This window comes from Pelophylax lessonae (assembly GCF_965119305.1).
Source record: "Pelophylax lessonae genome assembly, chromosome: 8".
Classification (NCBI taxonomy): domain Eukaryota; kingdom Metazoa; phylum Chordata; class Amphibia; order Anura; family Ranidae; genus Pelophylax; species Pelophylax lessonae.
Window position 1 is genome coordinate 286,341,036 of NC_138775.1, and position 24,747 is coordinate 286,365,782.

The following is a 24,747-nucleotide window of genomic DNA, read 5'->3' on the forward strand; positions in this document are numbered from 1 at the left end:
GTGCAGTAACAGTTTTCTTGGGCATATGTAGTATGGCACAGATCAATGTGCAAAGTGCAGTAACAGTTTTCTTGAGTGTATGTAGTATGGCACAGATCAATGTACAAAGTGTAATATCCGTTTTTTTGGGCATATGTAGTATGGCACAGATCAATGTGCAAAGTGCAGTAACAGTTTTCTTAGCAATATATAGTGTGGCAATGTGCACAGTGAGGTAACCATTTGGTTGGGCATATGTAGTATGGCACAGATCAATGTGCAAATTGCAGTAACCTCAAGCCAAGGATCATCCCTACTACTCTGATTCCAATAAAATGAAATGTGATTGGTTGTTATTGGGCTTTGCATGTTACCCTTTTTTTGACCTGCTCTAATTGCTCCCAAATAATGTAAGCATTGTTTTGATAGATAGAAGGCACTGAAAACGAACATCTCCAGTGGTTGGAAACTGCTGTCTTAAATTGCTAAAGCCTCTGCTTGAATCTTCCGGCTCATTTCTTACACACCTCCAGGAGCGTCAGATACCTGGTTCCAACTGTGCTCATTGGTTTCTTCTGACACACTGTATGACACTACTGTACCCTGTACTGACATAGGGGTCAAAGGAAGAAACCACAGCATGGCAAGGCAAGCAACACTCCTGGAGGCATTGCCAGGACAAGGACCTTTGGTACCCAAGACAAAGGCAAAGGCCAAAATGGCACCCCTTGCTCATGAGATGTGAGCTACTTCAGCAGCATAGGTTTCAGGTTTGCCACTTTGGGCCTCCACTTGCTGAAGTTGTCAAGGTCGCTGCCTTCTCCTTGGCCCAGGCTTGCCTGGAAGTGTCCAGTTTGGAAGATTTTGCTGAAGACTTTAACTCTTGAGAACAGAAGGGTTTGGACCGGTGCAAGGATTTTTGACACCCTAGGCGAAACCTCATTTTGCTGCTCCCCCCCCCGACTCCCGCCCCTTTGCCCTGCCTATGTATACAGTGAAGGTGGCAGGGGTGGAGATTTTTGCAACGCTTCTCCACCTATTTTTTCAGCCGTGGTCCACATGCCCGCACCTGCGTCTCTGGACCCAGCCTGAAGACAAATAGTGGTGGCACCGGCTTGCTTCCTTGCGCCAGCCATGTTCTGCAAGTATATGGACAGGCTAGGGTAGTATATGGACAGGCTGAGGGAGTAAATGGACTGGCTAAGGTAGTATATGGACAGACTAGGATAGTACATAGACAGGCTAAGGTAGTATATGGACAGGCTAAGTGTGCTGGGCGTCTTGCCAGTCGGGCATGTCAGTCCCTGCAGGACAGTGAAGGTGCACAGAGAAGCGAGTGGACGTACGGCTGGAGGGGTCCTCCTCCGATGAGCGGGGATGTGGAGCGGACAGAGTGGGGAGCTCTTTCTACAGAGCAGGACTGGCTGTGAGTGGCAGTTGGGGGGATCCAGGACAGACACAGAGCGGACTGCTACTTTCAAGCACCGGAGGAAGAGCCCAGTGTGGCCTGCTGAGCCTGACGTGGATTTGATTATGTACGGTGATCGTTTGGGCTGTGTGCCGGGGCTAAGGATCTGTAGCCGGGACCTGATGAAATCAGTGGTGGGATTATCGGACTGTCAGCTGTGGGGGCCCCCCCTGTACCTGCTGTGCTGGTGATGAGGAGGATAGAGCCTGCAGGAGCCTTGTGGCCTAGGTCAAGACTGATCTGAGGGGCCCACGGGGCCCCAGGGGGCTGAGGAGGAGCATGAACAGCAGTCCCCAGTTCCAGATTCACAACTACCAGGCTTCTGTGACCAAGAACAAGCCAGCAGGACCCGTGTGATCTCCGTGGGAGCCACCAATCAGGACCTGGGGGAGGCGGGTCTGCTGAAGTACTTCATGGAGGCTTTCTTTGACAGTTTGACAGCTTCTCCTTATGGCGACTCTGCTGGGGGAACATCGGCAGACCAGTGGCCGTAGCTGCGCCTCAGGCAGCAGTGCGCCCTAGGCGGCTGCCTAGTTTGCCTAGTGGTAGCACCGGCCCTGTTTGGACTTGTGGTCCACGGGAGCCTTCAGAGCCTTCTTTTGCTGGAACATTGCTTTAGATGTTTTTGTTGACAAATGTGACACTTTCTATATAACGGTACTCAGCTCCCCCCACCCCCCATGTTTTTTTCCCACTTACCTGCAGTTCTATAGTGCTCTTCAAAGCACATACTGACCCAAACAGTGAATCCAATGTTATCCTGCTGCAATCCACTATTCAGGTGCCACACAGTGGGCCCTATGCCACCATCTTGGCCCTCTTTAGATAGCTACCTCTTCTGGGTGCTGGCAGCCAGATCTGATGATGCACTGGACCTGCCTTCAGACCACCCTCCGAACCACCCCCACCCCCGGCCGCTCAGTTTGCAGCATCCTGGGAGATGTGATGTAAGTATCCCTGGAGGCTGCAGGACCAGGTACACATCATTCAGGCCTAGGCCAGGATGGCAGTGGGGGTTCGGCTAACAATTAAAAAATAAATTTCCCTCAGTTTTGCTTGAGAGGAGGAATGGAACTAACTTATTTTTGGGAGTCCAGGAAATCTTTAATTAGCATGAAAATTGGTCCCAAAAAATAACCAGCGTGCTTCAAAGACTCAACACTCCCCATTCAGCTCAGTTTGGATCTGATAATAAATAGGGAGAAGACTGGACAACAGGTTCAAAATTAAAGGATTATATTCTGCCTATTTGGGATGCCAGCCACTATATTGCTTGACAGACATCCCAAATAAACAAAATTGGAATCTTTAATTTAGAAATTTTCTCTTCATTTACTGTAATATTTATGCCCTAATGAAGCCCTGATGAAGGAGGCGTGTTGAGCCCCTGAAACACTTTGGCTTTTTCTAGTGACTACTCATCATGCTAAATAAAGTAGACAATTTCAGTGGCACTCTAATTTTCCCTGCAGTGCCTGTATGGGGTTCAGAGAAAAGAAAAATGTCCAGAAATTAGAGTTTGTATGGCATAGAGCAGTGGTCTCTAAACTGTGGCCCACAGGCCAGATGTGGCCCTTCTCTTTTGCTTTTACCTGTTTCACAGGGCACCATTTCTCTCACTGATACCAACAATAGGGCACTATTGCTTCCACTGATCCCAATGATGGGGCACTATTCCTCCCACTGATACCAATGATGGGGCACTGTTCTTCCCACTGATACCAATGATGGGGCACTATTCCTCCCATTGATACCAATAAAAGGACAATGTTCATCCCACTGATACCAATGATGGAGACGTATTCCTCCCACTAATACCAATAATGGAGCCCTATTCCTCCCACGTATATCAATGATGGGGCACTATTCCTTCCACTGATACCAATGATAGAGCACTATTCCCCCTACTAATACCAATGACGGGACACTATTTCTCCCACTTGTACCAATAATGGAGCCCTATTCCTCCCACTGATACCAATGATGGAGTGATATTGCTCCCACTGATACCAATGATGGGACCCTATTCCTCTTACTAATAAGTAACAATGACGCGGCCCTACTCCTCCCACTGATACCAACAATAGGGCACTGTTCCTTCCACTGATACTAATGATAGGGCCTTTTTCCTCCTACTATTACGAATGATGGGGCCTTATTCCTCCCACCAATATCAATGATGATTCAATATTCCTCCCACTAATACTAATGATGGAGCCCTATTCTCAGTCATGCTGACCATAGGCACTATGCCATTTATTTCCCCCCCACTGACGGCCAAACCTGAGACATTGTTTACTCTCACTGACACCAGGATCATTTATATTTCCCCTGGCCACAGTCTGGCCCCCATGACGCCTGAAGATCAGTAAACTGGTCCTTTGTTTAAAAAGGACCTTAAAAACTTAGTTGGACAACCTCTATTGCAGTATGTGTCTTGATAAAAGGGCAAAACGGAATTGACCAACTTCTTCTAATGTAGATTGATAGCTTTGTGGAAGTAAAAAAGGTGGAGGCTTAAAATAATTCTCATTGTTAGCCTAGGGGCTAGTTTTTCTACAAGGCCAAGCAGACAAAACCCAATTTAGGGTAAATTTTCTTTTTTTTCTCTCCCTGTGCACTGAAGTCACTGATATCCAAGCATAGGTTTCTCGGAACCTTCGTCTACAGTTGAGGATATCCAATCCTTTAGGCATAATACGTCACTTTGCAACTTTTAAACCCAAGTTGACATTTGTGCAGTGAAAATGACTTAATATTATTGCTCTTTTCCAGACGCAATAAAACATTTTGGCATATGGGTGTCTCGGGGATAAATTAGGACCGCAGGCAGCTGCTGGATTAACTGCATGAGTTTGGAGATGGATAATGAAATGAATAGACTGGGAACTTAGTCACTGTGATGAGACAAGCAGCTGAGGACCTCCCTGGTCCAGTAAACTGCTAAAACCCCAAAACACCAGCAGACTTTCAGTAGGCCTGTGGTAGGCCTACTCTAATGTTCTTAATCTTGGAGGTCTTCGATTTATCTCTTAGTTAACCTTTGCTATTATCCAGAAACTCAAATCAAATGCACATTTTTTGTTTTCTTTCTGTTCAGTAGTTTGTATTGTAGATTTTGCAATCAGACATGCCCTAGGGCAATGAGATATAATGGTACCAATATGTTGCTACAGTGTATTCGGCCCCCTTGAACTTTTAAAATTTTTGCCACATTTCAGGCTTCAAACATAAAGATATAAAACTGTAATTTTTTGTGAAGAATCAACAACAAGTGGGACACAATCATGAAGTGGAACGAAATTTATTGGATATTTCAAACTTTGTTAACAAATAAAAAACTGAAAAATTGGGCGTGCAAAATTATTCAGCCCCTTTACTTTCAGTGCAGCAAACTCTCTCCAGAAGTTCAGTGAGGATCTCTGAATGATCCAATGTTGACCTAAATGACTAATGATGATAAATAGAATCCACCTGTGTGTAATCAAGTCTCCGTATAAATGTACCTGCACTGTGATAGTCTCAGAGGTCCGTTTAAAGCACAGAGAGCATCATGAAGAACAAGGAACACACCAGGCAGGTCCGAGATACTGTTGTGGAGAAGTTTAAAGCCGGATTTGGATACAAAAAGATTTCCCAAGCTTTAAACATCCCAAGGAGCACTGTGCAAGCGATAATATTGAAATGGAAGGAGTATCAGACCACTGCAAATCTACGAAGACCTGGCCGTCCCTCTAAACTTTCAGCTCATACAAGGAGAAGACTGATCAGAGATGCAGCCAAGAGGCCCATGATCACTCTGGATGAACTGCAGAGATCTACAGCTGAGGTGGGAGACTCTGTCCATAGGACAACAATCAGTTGTATACTGCACAAATCTGGCCTTTATGGAAGAGTGGCAAGAAGAAAGACATTTCTTAAAGATATCCATAAAAAGTGTTGTTTAAAGTTTTCCACAAGCCACCTGGGAGACACCAAACATGTGGAAGAAGGTGCTCTGGTCAGATGTAACCAAAATCTAACTTTTTGACAACAATGCAAAACTTTATGTTTGGCGTAAAAGCAACACAGCTCATCACCCTGAACACACCATCCCCACTGTCAAACATGGTGGTGGCAGCATCATGGTTTGGGCCTTCTTTTCTTCAGCAGGGACAGGGAAGATGGTTAAAATTGATGGGAAGATGGATGGAGCCAAATACAGGACCATTCTGGAAGAAAACCTGATGTAGTCTGCAAAAGACCTGAGACTGGGACGGAGATTTGTCTTCCAACAAGACAATGATCCAAAACATAAAGCAAAATCTACAATGGAGTGGTTCACAAATAAACATATCCAGGTGTTAGAATGGCCAAGTCAAAGTCCAGACATGAATCCAATCGAGAATCTGTGGAAAGAACTGAAAACTGCTGTTCACAAACGCTCTCCATCCAACGTCACTGAGCTCGAGCTGTTTTGCAAGGAGGAATGGGCAAAAATTTCAGTCTCTCGATGTGCAAAACTGATAGAGACATACCCCAAGCGACTTACAGCTGTAATCGCAGCAAAAGGTGGCGCTCCAAAGTATTAACTTAAGGGGGCTGAATAATTTTGCACGCCCAATTTTGAAATATCCAATTAATTTCGTTCCACTTCATGATTGTGTCCCGCTTGTTGTTGATTCTTCACAAAAAATTACAGTTTTATATCTTTATGTTTGAAGCCTGAAATGTGGCAAAAGGTCGAAAAGTTCAAGGGGGCCGAATACTTTCGCAATGCACTGTATGTAAAAAGCATTTAGGGGGGAACCTCACCCCATTTTTTTTAGCATGGGGTCCCCTTAACCTTCATACCAGACCTGAAGGGCCTGCTATGAATTAGGATGGGAAACATCATACTATTTTAACTATCTCAGGCTCCTTTATTTACAAAGCCAGGGATTCCTGGCCAGTTTTGTGAATGGGGTCGGTGACATTACTGGTTGTTAAGGACTCAGCAGTGCCTTTACCCACCAGCGTTCTTCAGAACCATTGACAGCAGGAAGCTTTAATGTATAAAAGCAGAAGTAAATCTGGTATGATACATGAAGTTCGGCTTCCACTGAATGGGTAAATGTTTGGGTGTTCGTCCGAACTCCCCAAGAGCCAAGGTTTAGTCTGAAATGGGCAGAGCTTTCCCTCATTTCAGATCTTCCCCTCAGATCTAGAGCAACTGCACTTCCAAATGCACTTGTATATATAAATCAACCTCATAGTTAGTTTGTATCTCTGTATCTCCTCTCTGAACAATTTTTACAAACACTGTTACTTTGTATTTCTCTATACCCTGTCTGATCAATGTTTATAAACAATGTTACTTTGTATCTTGCTATCTCCTGTCTGAGCAATGTTTATAACAATGTTACTTTGTATCTATCTCCAGTCTGAGCAATGTTTATAAACAATGTTACTTTGTATCTATCTCCTGTCTGATCAATGTTTATAAACAATGTTACTTTGTATCTCTCTATCTCCTGTCTGAGCAATGTTTATAAACAATGATACTTTGTATCTCTCTATTTCCTGTCTGAGCAATGTTTATAAACAATGTTACTTTGTATCTTTCTATCTCCTGTCTGAGCAATGTTTATAAACAATGTTACTTTGTAGTAGAGCTGCACGATTAATTGTTAAAAAATCGTGATCTCAATTCAACCCCCCCCCCTCCCCCACGATCTTAAAACTGCATGTTCTCACTTATTGCAGAGCTGTTCTCTGCTCACTTACAGCTGTCATTGTTTAGGCTCCATTCATATATAGGCGTTTCAGTTCGCAGACAGAATTGCCGTTATTCTGCCCGCGATCCCAAACCATTGCAAGTTGTGGGACGCCCTTGCGATTCCCGTGACTTGCAATGGCACCCCAAATGCGGCGCAGTTTTTGCGGCGACTGTCTCCCGATGAATCGTGGTAAAATCACGCAAACAGAATCGTGAGACGCCCCTGCGATTCCCGTGACTTGCAATCGTACCCCAAATGCGGCGCGATTTTGCCACGATTGTTGCCTGACGAACCGCAGTAAAATCGCGCAAACAGAATCGCGGGACGCCCGTTGCCCAAAAGAAGTTCTTGTACTTCTTTTGGGCGGTAGGCGTCCCACGATTCTGTTTGCGTGATTTTACCTGTGATTAGTCAGGTGACAATTATGGCAAAATTGCGCCGTGTTTGGGGTGCCTTTGCAATGGTTCCTGATCGCGGGCAGAATCGCGGCAATTATCAAGCGGCCTTATCAACATTGTTAAGGCTGCTTGATAACTATAAACACAATGTTTTATAATGTATCGTTTCATTCTTTTAGATCAAAGGAATGAACGTCTGTCTGTAAGTGAGGGCAGTTTAACCTCTTAAAGACTAAGGCCCCTTTCACACATGCGGACCATTCAGATCTGCCTGTCGGTTTTTCAGGCGGATCTGAACAGATGCTCCATGCATCTCTATGGGGCAGGGGATGTCAGCGGAGACATGTCCACTGACATCCGATCTGATCCTGTCCGTCAAAACCGGACAGATGGAAACCCTATTTTCCATCCGTCTGGCGGATCGGATTGGATGAGAACAGACAGGCGGTCCGTTCTCATCCGATTCCCCCATAGGGGAAAGCGGGGATCTGACACCTCCATCTCCGCACACAGAGCGGAGACGGAGCTGTCATCCGCCTGCTCAGTGGGGAATCTGCGGATCGATCCCCGCTGAGCAGAACGGCTCCGTCGACGGAACAGAGCCGTGTGAAAGGGGTCTAAGCCTTTTTCTGACACTTGTTGCCTTCAAGTTAAAATCTGTATTTTTTGCTAGAAAATTACTTAGAACTCCCAAACATTATACATATATATTAGTGATCGACCGATATCGTTTTTTTAATGCCGATACCAATATTTTGGTCATCGGATATCGGTATCGGCCGATATCGGCTGATATTTTCAAACATGTAAAAACATTTTTTTTATTTTTATTTTTTCTAAAGGTACTCCTTATGGAGGGATACCCCTCTTCAGCACTGAAAAGCATTCAAAACGGCAAGTCTGGCTGTTTTGAATGCTGTCAGTTTTTTAATTCAGCGCCGCCAGTACCCGGAAGTGATTTTATGACGACACTTCCGGGTTTTTTACATGGAGACCCGGGTCTTCGGCGGCAGTGGAGGTAGGATGCCCGGGTCTACTGGTGGGACAGGAGACCCGGGAGACTGCGCAAGGTGGTGGGAGGGGGGGGGGGACATCCCCTCCCGCTCCTTCTCAGCTGCATCGGTTGTCATTACAAGTCAGCTGACCGTCGGCTATGGACGCCGCTACCGGGTGATGCCTCTAGCTGCAGGCATCACCCCGGTACAGCACTTTGCAATATCGGTAACCTCAGGGGCCGATTCCGATATATCGGGGAAAGTGCATATCGGCCCCCGATATATCGGTGTTGCCGATAATCGGTCGATCTCTAATATATATATATATATATATATATATATATATTAGCAGAGACCCTAGAAAAAAAAATGGCGATCGTTACAATCCTTTATGTCACACTGTATTTGCTCAGAAGTCTATCAAACGCAAGTTTCTTGGGAAAAAATACACAGTAAAGTTAGCTCAATTTTTGTGTATAATGTAAAAGATGATGTTACGCCAAGAATTGTGATCTTTATTCTAAGCAAAAAAATAATAATTCTTGATTTATCCAGAATCCTGCAGCTCTACTTTGTACCTCTTTATCTCCTGTCTGATCAATGTTTATAAACAACATTACATTTATCTCTCTATCTCTGTCTGAGCAATGTTTATAAACAATGTTACATTTATTTCTCTATCTCTGTCTGATCAATGTTTATAAACAATGTTACATTTATTTCTCTATCTCTGTCTGAGCAATGTTTACAAACAATGTTACATTTATTTCCCTATCTCTGTATGAGCAATCTTTATAAACCCTGTGACAGTCTCTTTTTTGACAGCAGCAGCAGCTTCCATAGCTAATATATTTATAGAGCAAGTCCCAGCTGTCATTTTGACAGGTGGGAATTGACAACAATTGCAAGGGGGGGAAAGGGAGCAGCGGCAGTGGGGCAGAAGGACAGGGAGTAATACACCTGCCACTTTTACTTCAATATTGTTTTTTTGGGGCAAGTGTAGCATGACCGGTGCCCACAACTAGGGAAGAAAACTGTATTGTGTGACACCTGATGCGAATCATACTGAAATATAGAGTTTGGTTTTGCATACATTTCAATGCTTGTGTTGTTAAACACCTCTCTTGATGGCCATAGGGCCATGTCAGATAAATGGTAATGCAGCAGCGATCCGAGCGTCAGGTGGTGAGAGTAATCATAAGTCATTTCTGAATTTGGTGAGGATTGCAGAGTATGAGGTAAGGATATGTCTCCGGGGTCTGCTCGTCATAGATGGGCCCGTTGTTATTTGTGTGGATGGTAAACCTTCAAATGTTTATTACACTAAACCTGTTGTGAGTGAAGTACAGGGCTGTCATTCCAGACATCCTTCCAAAAATGCTAATCCCCTGGCTGTCACGCTAAACCTCTTCATTCTGTTGTTTCTGAGTCACTGACCAGACAAGCCTGCAGATCAGGAAAGACAGAGTCAAGAGTCCTTCTCTGCACACTTGTTCATGGTCAATGATAGGTATGGAAGCCAGAGCTTCAGAATGACATCTAGGTAAATAGCATTTTTTGATAGCAAGCTCAGCAATGGCATCCTCAATATTTATCTGATGACCTATTTCTTTTTTTTTTTTTTTGGTGCCGAAACCCGGGAACAAAATATTTCTAAGGTTTTAAAAAGTTTTACATTGTTGTTCAAGAAAATTGTAAACTGAGATTGTTCAAATTGATTGGTAGAAATATTTTACTGCTTGCACAGTAACAGCTTTAAATGCTTGATCTATATTCTGTGTATTTATATATTGTGACAGTACAACATTCTGTCATGGTGTGAGCACAGGTAAGTGGCACCCAGGGTTGGAGATTTCATCTCTCCCAAGGTTTTACAAAGCCTTCGGTAATCAGGACCCAGACCAAGACTTACTAATCCCAGAGGACATTGAACAACCAGTTTCTTCTGCACCAAACTTGCATCATAGAGCCTCTCAACCAGTATGGATGAAGCCTCTGAGCTCCGGGACCCATAACAGGATCTACTAATCCCACATGACACTGAACAACCAGTGTCTTTTGTACCATCATCATCAGGGCCGGCGCTACCACTAGGGGAGCTAGTCAGCCGCCTAGGGCTCACTTTCGAAAGGTGGTGGCACTGCCCCTTTCTTGAGGGTAGGTAGGATGGTGGACATTTGGGGGTCTCCAGGCACTGCCTGTCTCCTCTCCTTTCTCCTCCTCTGATTCCATATAACGAGAATGACAGGTCTCCCAGGGGTTGGGGACCTTGTGATAGTGCCCCCTCTCAGGCAAAACAGCAGCGGGGACTGGTGAAGATGTTGCTGGTGGAACTATGTGAACCACAGATCCTTCTGGCTCTTCCTTGGCAGCAGTACCTTTAAGGGTGTCCTACAAAGCTCCAGGCCACTTCTTGAGCTCCTCACAAGGGGCTGAAGGCTCACATACCACTACACCGCCATCAACTGTGGCAGTTCCGCGGTGGGTAGGGCAGGCATCTGTACCTCTGATGGTCCTAGAGAATAACTTCTATCTGCTGGGTGTGCTGTTGTAGATGGCAGTGCCTCGGTCGCCTCCACGGATGGTACCTCTGATGCAGGCTCTCGACAGAGCTCAACCCCATGGTCCATAGGGGTGCCCCGGTGAGTTCTATCCTCCTCCTTTTTTGACTAGGTCTGGAGAGCCTGGGTGTTGCTCTGCAGATGACATGGTAGTGACCTCAGCAGCAATGGTCCATAATGCATTGTGTCTTGGCAGGGTACCAGGTAGTCACATGGAGTCTCCCCGACTGGGAGCACCTTAAAGAGGAAAGTCCAGCACTCCCCACAACAGGCCCAAGATGTGAGAGATGATTGCATGGCTCCACACCAAGGTTTCTTTGAACCCAGTGCAGCACACTGCCAGACCATTTCTTGGCATAATACAAAGTCCAATGTCCAGAGAAAAATCACGGATATCAAGTAATATAAATTGGGGCCATGTCACCTGAGCTACAGGCTGTTTTACATTTTTCTACTGTTTTTCACAATTTTAAAGTTTTTTTTTTTTTTTTTTTGGGGGGGGGGGGGGTGACTTGTAAATAGCTGGTTTTGCCTAGGGTTTAAAATAGTCTAGCACCGGCCCTGTGCATCATGGTACCTCTCAACCAGTGTGGATGAAACCTCCGAGCTCCAGGGCCCATGACAGGATTTACTCCCAGATGACACTGGACAACCAGATTGTTCTGCACCAAACATGCAGCATAGAGCCTCTCAGCCAGTATGGATGAAGTCTCTGAGCTCCAGGACCCATACTAGGATTTTTTAATCCCAGATGACACCGAACAACCAGATTTTTCTGTACCAAACACGCATCATGGAGCCCCTCAGCCAGTATGGATGAAGCCTCTGAGCTCCAAGACCCACACCAGGATTTATTAATCCCAGATAACACTAAATAACCAGATTCTTCTGTACCAAACATGCAGCCTGGAGCCTCCCAGCCAGTATGGATAAAGTCTCTGAGCTCCAGGACCCATATCAGGATTTACTCCCAGATGACACTGGACAACCAGTTTCTTCTGTACCAAACACACACGTCATGGAGCCTCTCAGCCAGTATGGATGAAGCCTCTGAGCTCCAGGACCCATACCAGGATTTATTAATCCCAAATGACACTGAACAACCAGATTCTTCTGTACCAAACATACATCATGGAGCCTCTCAGCCAGTATGGATGAAGTCTCTGAGCTCCAGGACCCATACCAGGATTTATTAATCCCAGGTGACACTGAACAACCAGATTATTCTGTACCAAACCTGCAACCTGGAGAATCTCAACCTTTATAAATGAAAACCCTGAGTGCCTCTTTACCCTTCTCACATCGTGACATAGTGTCATACTATCACTTAATAAATATCTATGCAAACTATAGCCGGAGTTGAGCAAATCAATAAGGGAGTTTATCACAAAGCACCTCTCTTAAAAGCCGCAGATGAAAGCTGCCAGTCTCACCCTCAGGTTGCAAAGAAATACCCCCCATAATGATTTTGGAGGGACTAAAAGTCTATACAGGCCTAACATTTTGAGGTTTTAAGGAAAAATTACAAAGTTTTGCATTGGGGGGTCACATGGTCAATGCCTAGGCATGACCTACATAACCTCTGTTAAAGGGTGACAAATGCCAGGCAGAGCAATCTAGGCCAGTGATGGCGAACCTTGGCACCCCCAGATGTTTTGGAACTCATTTTCCCAAATTTTCCATTTCCATTTCCAAATTTTTGGAAATTTTCCCATTATGCTCATGTACTCTGCAGTGGAGTTGAGCATCATGGGGAATGTAGTTCCAAAACATCTGGGGTTCCAAGGTTCACCATCTCTGACCTAGGCCATAATCAATCCCTTTCAATGGCAGAGATCAAGTGATCCTAGGGCACTGTCCATATGACCCCACCATGACCCAGTTTTAGTATTTTATCCTTTTCTTATTGGACTGACTCAGTTACAGGTGCAGCAAAGTAATCTTGTACATAATACTTCCACCTTGAAATATTGGAATGTCCTTTAGTGATTCATGGTTACAGTGTATCAAAACTTTGTTCTTCTAGAGCTATGGTGTACTGTGGGATGAATACAATTTAGTGATTGATTGTTACATTGTATGGAAGGTTTGCTCTTCCCCAGCTATGTTGTATTGTAAATGAATTTAATGCCTGGATGAAGTCTATCTCTTCTAACCTAACCTTCTCCCTGTTGGTTTGTCTTGTAGACGCCGGCAACTCCAGGTGATGCCTTTATGAAATGCCCCACCCAGCTTCACCCCGCCATTGCCCCCATGTTCGGAACCCTCTCTTACAATCCAGTCGCTCTACCATCAGGTGAAAAAAGGCCCTTGTTCCTTGTGGAAAGACACCATTAAATCACACGCACACTATAGGCTTATTATTCTTCTCGACACCACCGCGGGGGCCTTCTGGTCATATTGGTTGCCTGTCCCTCGTGGTGGTGGCGGTAAGGGGGAGGAGGGGGGGGGTCTTAGATAAACACCAGCATAGAGTAATTGTTGGGTATTTCAAGAAAGGATTTCAGCATGACTCTGGGGAGATCTACACTATATACTGTATATCATGTATACTGATTTCTGCATTATTTACTGTGGTTTTTTTTTTTTTTTTCGTTTTTTTTTTGTTGGTTGAACCAGATGGACTTGTGTCTTTTCTTCAACCTGACTAACTATGTAACTATATAATGAACACATGTGCTAGCGGGTGCGAAGGATTTTATATTTCTGTTAAAGCTGAGCTGCAGGCAGATACACTATATAACCAAAAGTATTGGGACGCCTGCCTTTACACACACTATGTAACCAAAAGTATTGGGACGCCTGCCTTTACACACACTATGTAACCAAAAGTATTGGGACGCCTGCCTTTACACACACATGAACTTTAATGGCATCCCAGTCTTAGTCCGTAGGGTTCAGTATTGAGTTGGCCCACCCTTTGCAGCTATAACAGCTTCAACTTTTCTGGGAAGGCTGTCCACAAGGTTTAGGAGTGTGTCTATGGGAATGTTTGACCATTCAAACTTCTGGGTGAGAAGTCCTGGCTCACCGTCTCCGCTCTAATTCATCCCAAAGATGTTCTATCGCAGTGATGGCTAACCTTGGCACCCCAGATGTTTTGGAACTACATTTCCCATGATACTCATGCACTCTCCAGTGTAGTTGAGCATCATGGGAAATGTAGTTCCAAAACATCTGGGTGCCAAGGTTCGCCATCACTGTTCTATCGGGTTGAGGTCAGGACTCTGTGCAGGCCCCAGTCAAGTTCCTCCACCCCAAACTCATTCATGTATTTAAGGACCCTATAAAATTGCCTGCACTGGGATGCACGAGCAAGATCATGAAATTATTTTTTTAATGTGTAAGTACTATATTTTTATTTTCGTATTATATTTAGACATGTGTGGTTTGTTTCGTTCTGAATCATAATTTGGACACATTTTTCATTATTTATTGATTTTAAAAGTAAGTACAAGGACCAAAATAACTAAATTAAAATTTTGGATGAAATTTGAATTTGAATAGTTTTGGATAATTCAAATCATTTTAAAATCAAATTGAAATCGTTTTGAAATTGAATTCAAATAATTTTAAAAAATCAAGTTTGAATCGTTTTCAAATCAAATTTGAATTTGGATTTCAAAAGAGAATAAAATAGAATAGAAAATAAAAGAAATGGAACAGAAAAGAATATAACAGAATAGAATAAAAAAAATAATAGAATAGAAAATAAAAAGAATAGAATATAGAAGAGTAGAACAGAATACAAAATAAAAGAATAGAAAAAATTAGAATAGAAAAGAAAGAAATGGAATAGAAGAAAATATAGCAAAACAGAAGAAAATAGAATAGAAAATAAAGAAGCAGAGTAGAATAAAAAAAGAATAGAATAGAATAGAATAAAATAAAATAAAGAAAAAGAAAATAATATCACCATCTTCCGAAATTCAAATTTCAAATACAATAAATTTGAATTTAAATATAATAGAAAAGAATAGAATAGAAAAATAAATAGAAAGAAAAAGCAATAGAATAGAATAGAATAGACAGAATTTAACCTTCTTCTGAAATTCAAATAGAAGAAATTTGACTTTGAATGGAAATGAAAAGAATAGAAAATAACGCAAAAAAATAAAAATCGCACAGGTGATCAAATACCACCAAAAGAAAGCTCTATTTGTGGGGAAAAAAAGGACATCAATTTTATTTTGGTACAGTTTCATACGACCGCGCAATTTGTCCTTTATTGTAAAGCAGTGCTCAATCACAAAAAATGGCCTGGTCATTAAGGGGGCAAATCCGTCTGGTCCAGAAGTGGTTAAACAGTAAATAGGCATTGCAAAGCATTTTCAAGATGAGAGCAATGTAACAATGCGCTAACCAATACATTGATTCAGGGGGGAATATAAATGTGCAAAGAGAGCAATATCAGCCAATTTCTGTAGTGTCACCACATACAATAAATATAAAATAGAAAAAGATCAGCACTATAATAAACAAATAATAGCATTATAATAAGGACCAACATAAAATGTGTTCAAATCCAATAATGTGCATATATAAAAAAACATGCTAAAATGTGAAAAAACAAAAGTGCAAACAAAATCACACATAAAAAGTGCAATAAATGTGAAGAAAAATATTCTCAAAAAATAGTCTATAATAAAAATCCATAGTAATCCAATACTGCGCATATATATAAAAAAAAAACAAAAACATGCTAATAGGTGAAAAAACACAAATGATAAAAAAATCACACATAAATAGTGCAATAAATGTGAAGAAAAATATTCTCAAAAAATAGTCTATAATAAAAATCCATAAAGTACAGGCATACCCCGCTTTAAGTACACTCACTTTAAGTACACTCGCGAGTAAGGACACAGCTTGTTCAGCTTGGCACGACACTACTCCCGGTTTTTAACATTGGCGTCTATAGGAAATCTTGGTCAGCTTGACATGGCACTGCTCCCAAACCATAAGTGACAGGGGTACCAAACTTAGGGAGCACCGAGAGGGACACAGGACTACAACATATCCTGTTTGTGACTGGCCAGCTTGCCTAGGTAATCTACTATGTCATAGTCCTGGATCCCCTTAACATGCTCCCCAAGCTTGGTGTCCTTGTCACATGGTTTGGGAGCAATGCCATGTCAAGCTGACCAAGATTTTCTATGGAGCTAGAGTATTTACATGCATTGAGAAATGAAAAAAGGTATTGCTTCACTTTAAGTACATTTTCGTTTTACATACATGCTCTGGTCCCATTGTGTACTTAAAAGTGGGGTATGCCTGTAGTGAGAAAAAAAATATCAAAGTTGCTGAAAGTCCACAAATAAGTGACAACAATTAATAATAAAAGAGTGTCTTCCATGTAAGATCCCAGAAACAAACAGGCACCTATCCACCTATAAGTGCAATGGCCGCTCACCTCAATGAAGAATAATAAGCGCATTCAAAATAATCTCAAGATGGAACAAATCCTCCACAATGGTAATACGCGGCTCATGAAAAGCAAGCAGACATCTCCATAGTGTAATAAATCAAATCAGAAGTTTTTTTATAATAATTAGTGACTTACAATTAAAAATAAGATTGCAGATGGACAATGGATGAGACCGTGGGGTCCCCAGATGATGTAGTGTCTCTGAATATAGAACTTTTGGCCTATGCCAAAAACTGGAAGTGACGTCACCCGGCTCCTCCCAACGCGTTGTGTCACAACACACGTAAATTTATCAATTTTTGAGAATATTTTACTTCACATTTATTGCACTATTTATGTGGGATTTATTCACTTTTGTTTTTTAACCTATTAGCATGTTTTTTTTTTATATATGCACATTATTGGATTACTATGGATTTTTATTATAGGCTATTTTTTGAAAATATTTTTCTTCACATTTATTGCACTATTTATGTGTGATTTTTTTCACTTCTGTTTTTTTCACCTATTAGCATGTTTTTTTTTTTTTATATATGCACATTATTGGATTACTATGGATTTTTTTATAGACTATTTTTTTTTGAGAACATTTTTCTTCACATTTATTGCACTATTTATGTGTGATTTTTTTTTTCACTTATGTTTTTTCACCTATTAGCATGTTTCTTTTTATATATATATGTACATTATTGGATTACTATGGATTTTTATTATAGACTATTTTTTTTTTATATTTTTCTTCACATTTATTGCACTATTTATGTGTGATTTTTTTTCACTTGTGTTTTTTCACCTATTAGCATGGTTTTTTATATATATATATATATATATATATATATATATATATGCACATTATTGGATTACTATGGATTTTTATTATAGACAATTTTTTGAGAATATTTTTCTTCACATGTATTGCACTATTTATGTGTGATTTTTTTCACTTTAGTTTTTTCACCTATTAGCATGCTTTTTTTTTTTTTTTTTTTTTTTTTTTTATATATGCACATTATTGGATTACTATGGATTTTTATTATAGACTATTTTTTGAGAATATTTTTCTTCACGTTTATCGCACTATTTATGTGTGTTTTTTTTTTTAACTTGTGTTTTTTTCACCTATTAGCATGGTTTTTTTTTTTTTTTTTTTTTATATATATGCACATTATTGGATTACTATGATTTTATTTATAGACTATTTTTTGAGAATATTTTTCTTCACATTTATTGCACTATTTATGTTTTTTTTTTCACTTGTTTTTTTTCACCTATTATTATGTTTTTATATATATATATATATATATGCACATTATTGGATTACTATGGATTTTTATTATAGACTATTTTTTTTTTGAGAATATTTTTCTTCACATTTATTGCACTATTTATGTGTGATTTTTTTTTCACTTATGTTTTTTCACCTATTAGCAGGTTTCTTTTTATATATATATGTACATTATTGGATTACTATGGATTTTTATTATAGACTATTTTTTTTATATTTTTCTTCACATTTATTGCACTATTTATGTGTGATTTTTTTTTTCACTTGTGTTTTTTCACCTATTAGCATGGCTTTTTTTTTATATATATATATATATATATATGCACATTATTGGATTACTATGGATTTTTATTATAGACTATTTTTTTTTTGAGAATATTTTTCTTCACATTTATTGCACTATTTATGTGTGATTTTTTTTCACTTCTGTTTTCTCACCTATAAGCATTTATATATATATATATATATATATATATATATATATATATATATATACACATTATTGGATTACTATGGATTTTTTTAATACACTATTTTTTGAGAATATTTTTCTTCATATTTATTGCACTATTTATGTGTGATTTTCTTTTCACTTCTGTTTTTTCACCTATTAGCATGTTTTGTTTTTTGTTTTTTTATATATAAATGCACATTATTAGATTACTATGGATTTTTATTATAGACAATTTTTTGAGAATATTTTTCTTCACATGTATTGCACTATTTATGTGTGATTTTTTTCACTTTAGTTTTTTCACCTATTAGCATGCTTTTTTTTTTTTTTTTTTTTTTTTTTTTTTTTTTATATGCACATTATTGGATTACTATGGATTTTTATTATAGACTATTTTTTGAGAATATTTTTCTTCACGTTTATTGCACTATTTATGTGTGTTTTTTTTTTTAACTTGTGTTTTTTTCACCTATTAGCATGTTTTTTTTTTTTTTTTTTTTATATATGCACATTATTGGATTACTATGATTTTATTTATAGACTATTTTTTGAGAGTATTTTTCTTCACATTTATTGCACTATTTATGTTTTTTTTTTTCACTTGTTTTTTTTCACCTATTATTATGTTTTTTTTATATATATATGCACATTATTGGATTACTATGGATTTTTATTATAGACTATTTTTTTTTTGAGAATATTTTTCTTCACATTTATTGCACTATTTATGTGTGATTTTTTTTCACGTGTGTTTTTTCACCTATTAGCATGTTTATTTTATATATGCACATTATTGGATTTGGAACACATTTTATGTTGGTCCTTATTAAAATGCTACTATTTGTTTATTATAGTGCTGATTTTTTTCAATTAAGCATTTTCAAGCCCGCCTCGTAAATATGGCGTCACCCAGATGTCCTTTCTCTATGGAGCATGAAGGGGCTCATTTGCAAACATTTACTCTGGGGGGGGGGGGGGGGGTTACACAGCCGTGGTGAAATGACCCCCTTTTGCAGGAAGACACAAGATGAGCAGTAATGAGTTTCCTCTCCTCGGCGATACATTGTAACTCCCGGTTGTTTGCAGCTATAATTAGAGATGACTTGCAGCCAGTGGAGGAGACATGACATATAAGACACAACACTAAATCAGGCCTGGGGGGGTTCTGAGCATGAACACGTTACCGGGGAATAAGGAAAATCCATGGATAACCTTTGAGCAGACGCTTTAGTATCGATCCGCCGCCGGTGGCCAATGAAAAGAATAAAACAATTTAATTTGTTTAAGCAGATAGAGCGGATAATATTGTATTCTAAATCTTAACCGATGCGGAGAGGGCAAAGGTTTCATTTCATAACTAAAGTGGCGCTGGGTGTGCCTGCTACGCGGCCTAAAAAGCCATGAAACGCAAAAGAGAAGCCGATTTGACTGCTTCTGGACCACCCGCCGCGTATCTACGACGCTACTTTGACGTTAATCACTTTAAGACCAGAGGATTTTCCTGCTTAATGTCCAGGCCACTTTTTTCAACTTGGCACTGCGCGACTTTAACTGACAATTGCGCGGCCATGCAACGCTGTACCCAAACTAAATTTACGTCCTTTTTTTTCCCTACAAACAGAGCTTTCTTTTGGTGGTATTTGATCACTAGTGATGGACGAACATGGGCCGGGGCGGTTCGCGAACGCCAGCCGCAAATTTTCTCAAAAGTCCGCGAACCGCGAGTTCGCGGCGGGCCCCATTGACTTTAATGGGAGGCGAACTTTAAAAACATTTAGGTCATATTTGCAGGCACAAAAGACATACTAGCTGTGCACAAATAGTCCCAGCACATGGACAATGTCATAACAGAAGTATTGCAATTGAAAAAGTTGCCCTAAATTTATTTTTTTTTTACAGCAAAAAATATATATTTTTTTTCATAAATCAGCCAGAACTGACCGCAGCCGGTAAATACATTGTCTAATACATATAGGGTCCATTCACACATCTGTAAAATGGGTCCGCATCCATTCCACAATTTGGCGGAACCTTTACAGACCCATTGTTTTTCAATTCCAGTCTGAAAAATAAGGCATTCACAGGATAAAGAAGTAAGTGTCGGCCATTCCAGGCCCCAAAAATTAACCCATATGCGTTTACCTGACAGCTGAGAACTTAGTATTCTGTGGCTGAAGGTACATTAGGCATTCACAGGATACAGAAGTAAGTGTCGGCCATAAAAGGCACCAAAAATTAGCCCACATGGGTTTACCTGACAGCTAAGAACGTAGTATTCTGTGGCTGAAGGTACATTAGGCATTCACACAGTATACAGAAGTAAGTGTCGGCCTGTATAGGCTGCAAAAAGTAGCTCACATGGTTTGAACTGACAGCAAAAAAACGTAGTTTTTGATGGCTAGAGGTACGGTAGGCGCTCACAGTATACAGAAGTAAGTGTCGGCCTGTATAGGCTCCAAAAATTAGCTCACATGGTTTGAACTGACAGCAAAGAACTTAGTATTTGGTGGCTGGAGGTACATTAGGCATTCACAGAAAAAATAATTGTCGGCCCTGAAAGGCCCCAAAAATTTGCCATTCAATGGACATGAAATGCCTTTTATGCCGCTGTATGTAGCGAAGCCAAGGACCAGGGCGGCAGGAGAGGTGCACCCCTGCAGCCGCTTCCCATTGGTTTTCCCCGCTTACCGGAGCCGTCGGCAGCAGGAAAAATTATCCGATCCTTTCAGGTCCCAGGCAGGAAGTTGAGTGAGGGCAAGATGGCCTTGGAGGACCGGATAAACACAGCCGGACCGTTCTTCTCTCTGGAATGATCACAGAGCGCCTGTGATCCTTCTATAAAGGATCACAGGTCTCTATGGTAATTTCACAAGCCCCGCCCCCATACAGTTAGAAACACGCCCCCTAGGTACACATTTAACCCTTTAAACGCCCCTGGGTTAACCCCATACCTGCCAATGGCATTATTACAGTAACAGTGCATATTTATAGCACTGATTACTGTTGTAATGTCACTGGTACCCCCAGAAGTGTCAAAAATGTCAGTTAGGGGTCCGATCGGTTCGCCGCAATGTTGCAATCCCGCAAAAAATCGCTGATCGCCACCGATATAAATCTTTCCCCTAGTTTGTAGACGTGATAACTTTTGCGTAAACCAATCAAAATACGCTTATTGGGATTGTTTTTACCAAAAATATGTAGCAGAAAACAAATTGGCCTAAAATGTTAAAAAACTTTGATTTTAAAAAAATGTTTGGTGATGGGGGGGGGGGGGATGTTATATAGCAGAATGTGAAAAATATTGTTGTTTTTTTTTTTTTTTTTTTCAGAATTGTTGCACTATTTTTGTTTATAGTACAAAAAATAAAAATCGCACAGCCGATCAAATACCACCAAAAGAAAGCTCTATTTGTGTGGAAAAAAGGACATCAATTTTTTTTGGGTACAGCGTTGCACGACCGCGCAATTGTCCGTTAAAATAACACAGAACCGTATAGCAAAAAATGGCCTGGTCATTAAGGGGGCAAATCCTTCCGGTCCAGAAGTGGTTATTATATGCTGTGAATTTTAATTATTCTTGTTGTCCAGACTGACCAGTAGGGGGCGAGGAAGGAAATGTGAGCATTTGCTGCTAAAATTGACTAGGTCAGGGGTATTAAGCTCAGTTTCATTGCAGGCCACATCAGAATTAGGGATTTCCCCTCAATGGGCTGGATGTATCTATAAGAATAGATGTCCAGATCACCCCACCACTCCTTACATTAGATGTCAAGAGCCCCCCCCCCCCCGCATCAGTAGTCATAACTTAAGTCCCCAATTCACCCTTACATCACAATGCACCCCCCTTACCTTGTGCTGCTGCCGGGAAGAAGCTGGGGGCTGAACAGAACAAGCTGAAAGTGAAGGGTCTGGAGGAGGACCAGAGGACATCAGCTGAGACCAGGGGAAGCGGAGACAGGGGGGTGCTACAGCTGCACAGAGATGCACAGGATCTGTAGGAGGATCTATTCACCTCTCTGCTGCCGACTGCTAAGACAGGGTGGAAGGGGTGGGGGCAGAGACAAGCCTCTTCATGGCTGAACAGAGAAGCGCAGGATCTGGTGGAGGAGTTCTGTGTTCCTCTCTACTGCTGAGACAGGGTGAGGGCAGAGACAAGCCTCTCCGCAGCTGCATAGAGGTGCAAGATCTATAGGAGTTCTGTCCTCCTCTCTGCTGCTGACTGCTGAGATAGGGTGGGGGGGGGGCCTCTTTGCAGCTGCACAGAGAGGCACAGGATCTGGCGGAGGGGTTCTGTCCTCCTCTCAGCTGCTGAGACAGGGTGGGGGGGCAGAGACAAGCCTCTCCACAACTTCACAGATAGGAGCAGGATCTGAACAAGGGGTTCTGTCCTCCTCACTTCTGCAACTGCTGAGACGGGGAGGGGGCAGAGTCAAGCCTCTCCGAGACTGCACAAAGAGGTGCAGGATCTGTAGGAGGAGTTCTGTCCTCCTTTCTGCTGTCGACTACTGAAACAGGGTGAGGGCAGAGGCAAGCCTCTCCACAGCTGCACAGAAGCGCGAGATCTGTCCTCCTCTCTGCTACTGACTGCTGTGACAAGGTGGGGTTGGAGATGAAGGGGTTGCCACAGCTGCAGGAGAGTTGCGAAGTGACACAAGAAATGACCTGGTGGGCTGGATTCGGCCTGCAGGCCTTGTGTTTGGCACATGTGGGCTAGATGATGCTGGACAAACTCTGGCTGGAGTTCAGGTTTAATGTGGTCTCCAAGGATCTCCATGGGAGAAAATTTTGAAACAAATTAACAACAAATTCTACCAAACCTACTGAAAAAGAAGTTTTAGGTTTACTTTTATTATCGCTCTGTCTGCATTACAAACAAGGAATGCACAAACCCAGACACCGAACGTGAACCCGTGTGAAATATCCCAGACTGTAACCCCCGTCCATTCCTGAATTCATGAAATGTGACTGATGATGTCACAATACGTCTTGCAGCGCTGCATTTTCAATCAGGATAACGTGTAAAAAAAAAAAAAAAAAAAAAAATAGATGTCTTCTTATAAAGGATGTTGATGTTTACTCGGATCTCAGCGCTGCAGCAGGTCGACCATACGGTTATTAAAATGTGACGATATGGCCATTTATTGTAAGCAGAAGGCTGGAATTTAACTGGTAATGGAAATTTATAGAGTGGAGCAACACTGCCCCCTGCTGGTTCACAGACATACACATTACAGTTTTCTTGCTCAGTTTTAGATGTATACAGAAGTGGTCCACTCAAAGCTCTTTATTTTGTTTTTGGAGCATTTTTTCCAAACATTTTTTGGGAAAATTGGCCAATGAGATTAAACCTGTCACAGTTAGAGGAAGAGGGAGGGGCTTTCATATCGCAGGACTCCATTTTTTTCCTTTTTTTTTTTTTTCAACCAAATCAGTCTTTGAAGCATTTTTGGGTAACGGGAAGCATAGGCGACACCATAGTGGGCATATGAATATTAATCGAAGGACCACTTGCTGACTGCCCACCGCATATATACTGCGGCAGTCTGGCTCGGCTGCGCGAATCGACGTATGGGTACGTTGGTTCGTAGGAGTGGTGCTGGGGGGCGAGTGCCCTCAGTAGGCAGTGGAGATGCCGATCCACAAGGCCTGGCGGTCGCGATTGCTGCCGGGCACCTGCGATCGCTCCCTGCGTACAGAGAACGACGGTCAGCTGTTGCAAACACACCCGACCGTTCTCTCTGAAATGATCACAGAGCGCCTGTGATCCTTCTATCTCACAGGCCCTCCTGTGCAAACCTCCGTAGGTATACGTCGGTCACGCGCCTGCAGCTAGGGGGCGAGCGCGCTCCCGCCCCCACTCGGCAGCAGGGACTCCAATGTACGGGGCAGGCGGCTCCGATTGCGCCTGACACCCGCGATCGCTCCCCGCTGAGAGAGAGAACGACGATCACTTTTGCAAACACAGCAGACCGTTCTTCTCTCGGAAATGATCACAGAGCTCCTGTGATCCTTCTATATAGGATCACAGGTCTCTATGGTCATTTCACAACCCCCGCCCCCATACAGTTAGAAAACACTCCCCTAGGCTCACACAACCCTTTAATCACCCCCTAAGTTAACCCCTTCCCTGCCAGTGTCAATATTACAGTGACAGTGCATATTTTTAGCACTGATTTCTGTAGTAATGTCACTGGTCCCCCCCAAAAGTGTCAAAAATGTCAGTTAGGGGTCCGATCTGTCCGCAGCAATGTCGCAGTCCGGCTAAAAATCGCAGATCGCCGCCATTACTAGTAAAAAAATAAATAAATAAAATTGACATAAATCTTTCCCCTAGTTTGTAGACGTGATAACTTTTGCCAATCAAAATACGCTTTTTGCAATTTTTTTTTTTTTAGCAAAAATATGTAGCAGAAAACAAATTGCTCTAAAATTATGAAAAAT

The 24,747-nt window shown here is 41.6% G+C and overlaps 1 protein-coding gene across 11 annotated transcripts in view; it reads left to right on the forward strand.

Moving 5' to 3' along the window:
* Window positions 1–24,747, forward strand: part of DAB1 (DAB adaptor protein 1) — a 1,145,503-nt gene that overhangs the window by 1,075,059 nt on the left and 45,697 nt on the right. For 9 of the 11 annotated variants that reach the window (XM_082264815.1, XM_082264811.1, XM_082264813.1 and 6 more), the window contains one exon: window positions 13,327–13,435. In XM_082264815.1, the coding sequence (XP_082120941.1) occupies window positions 13,327–13,435 (109 nt within the window). The remainder of the gene's footprint in view (window positions 1–13,326; window positions 13,436–24,747) is intronic. The other 2 variants (XM_082264809.1, XM_082264817.1) reach the window with 1 other exon arrangement.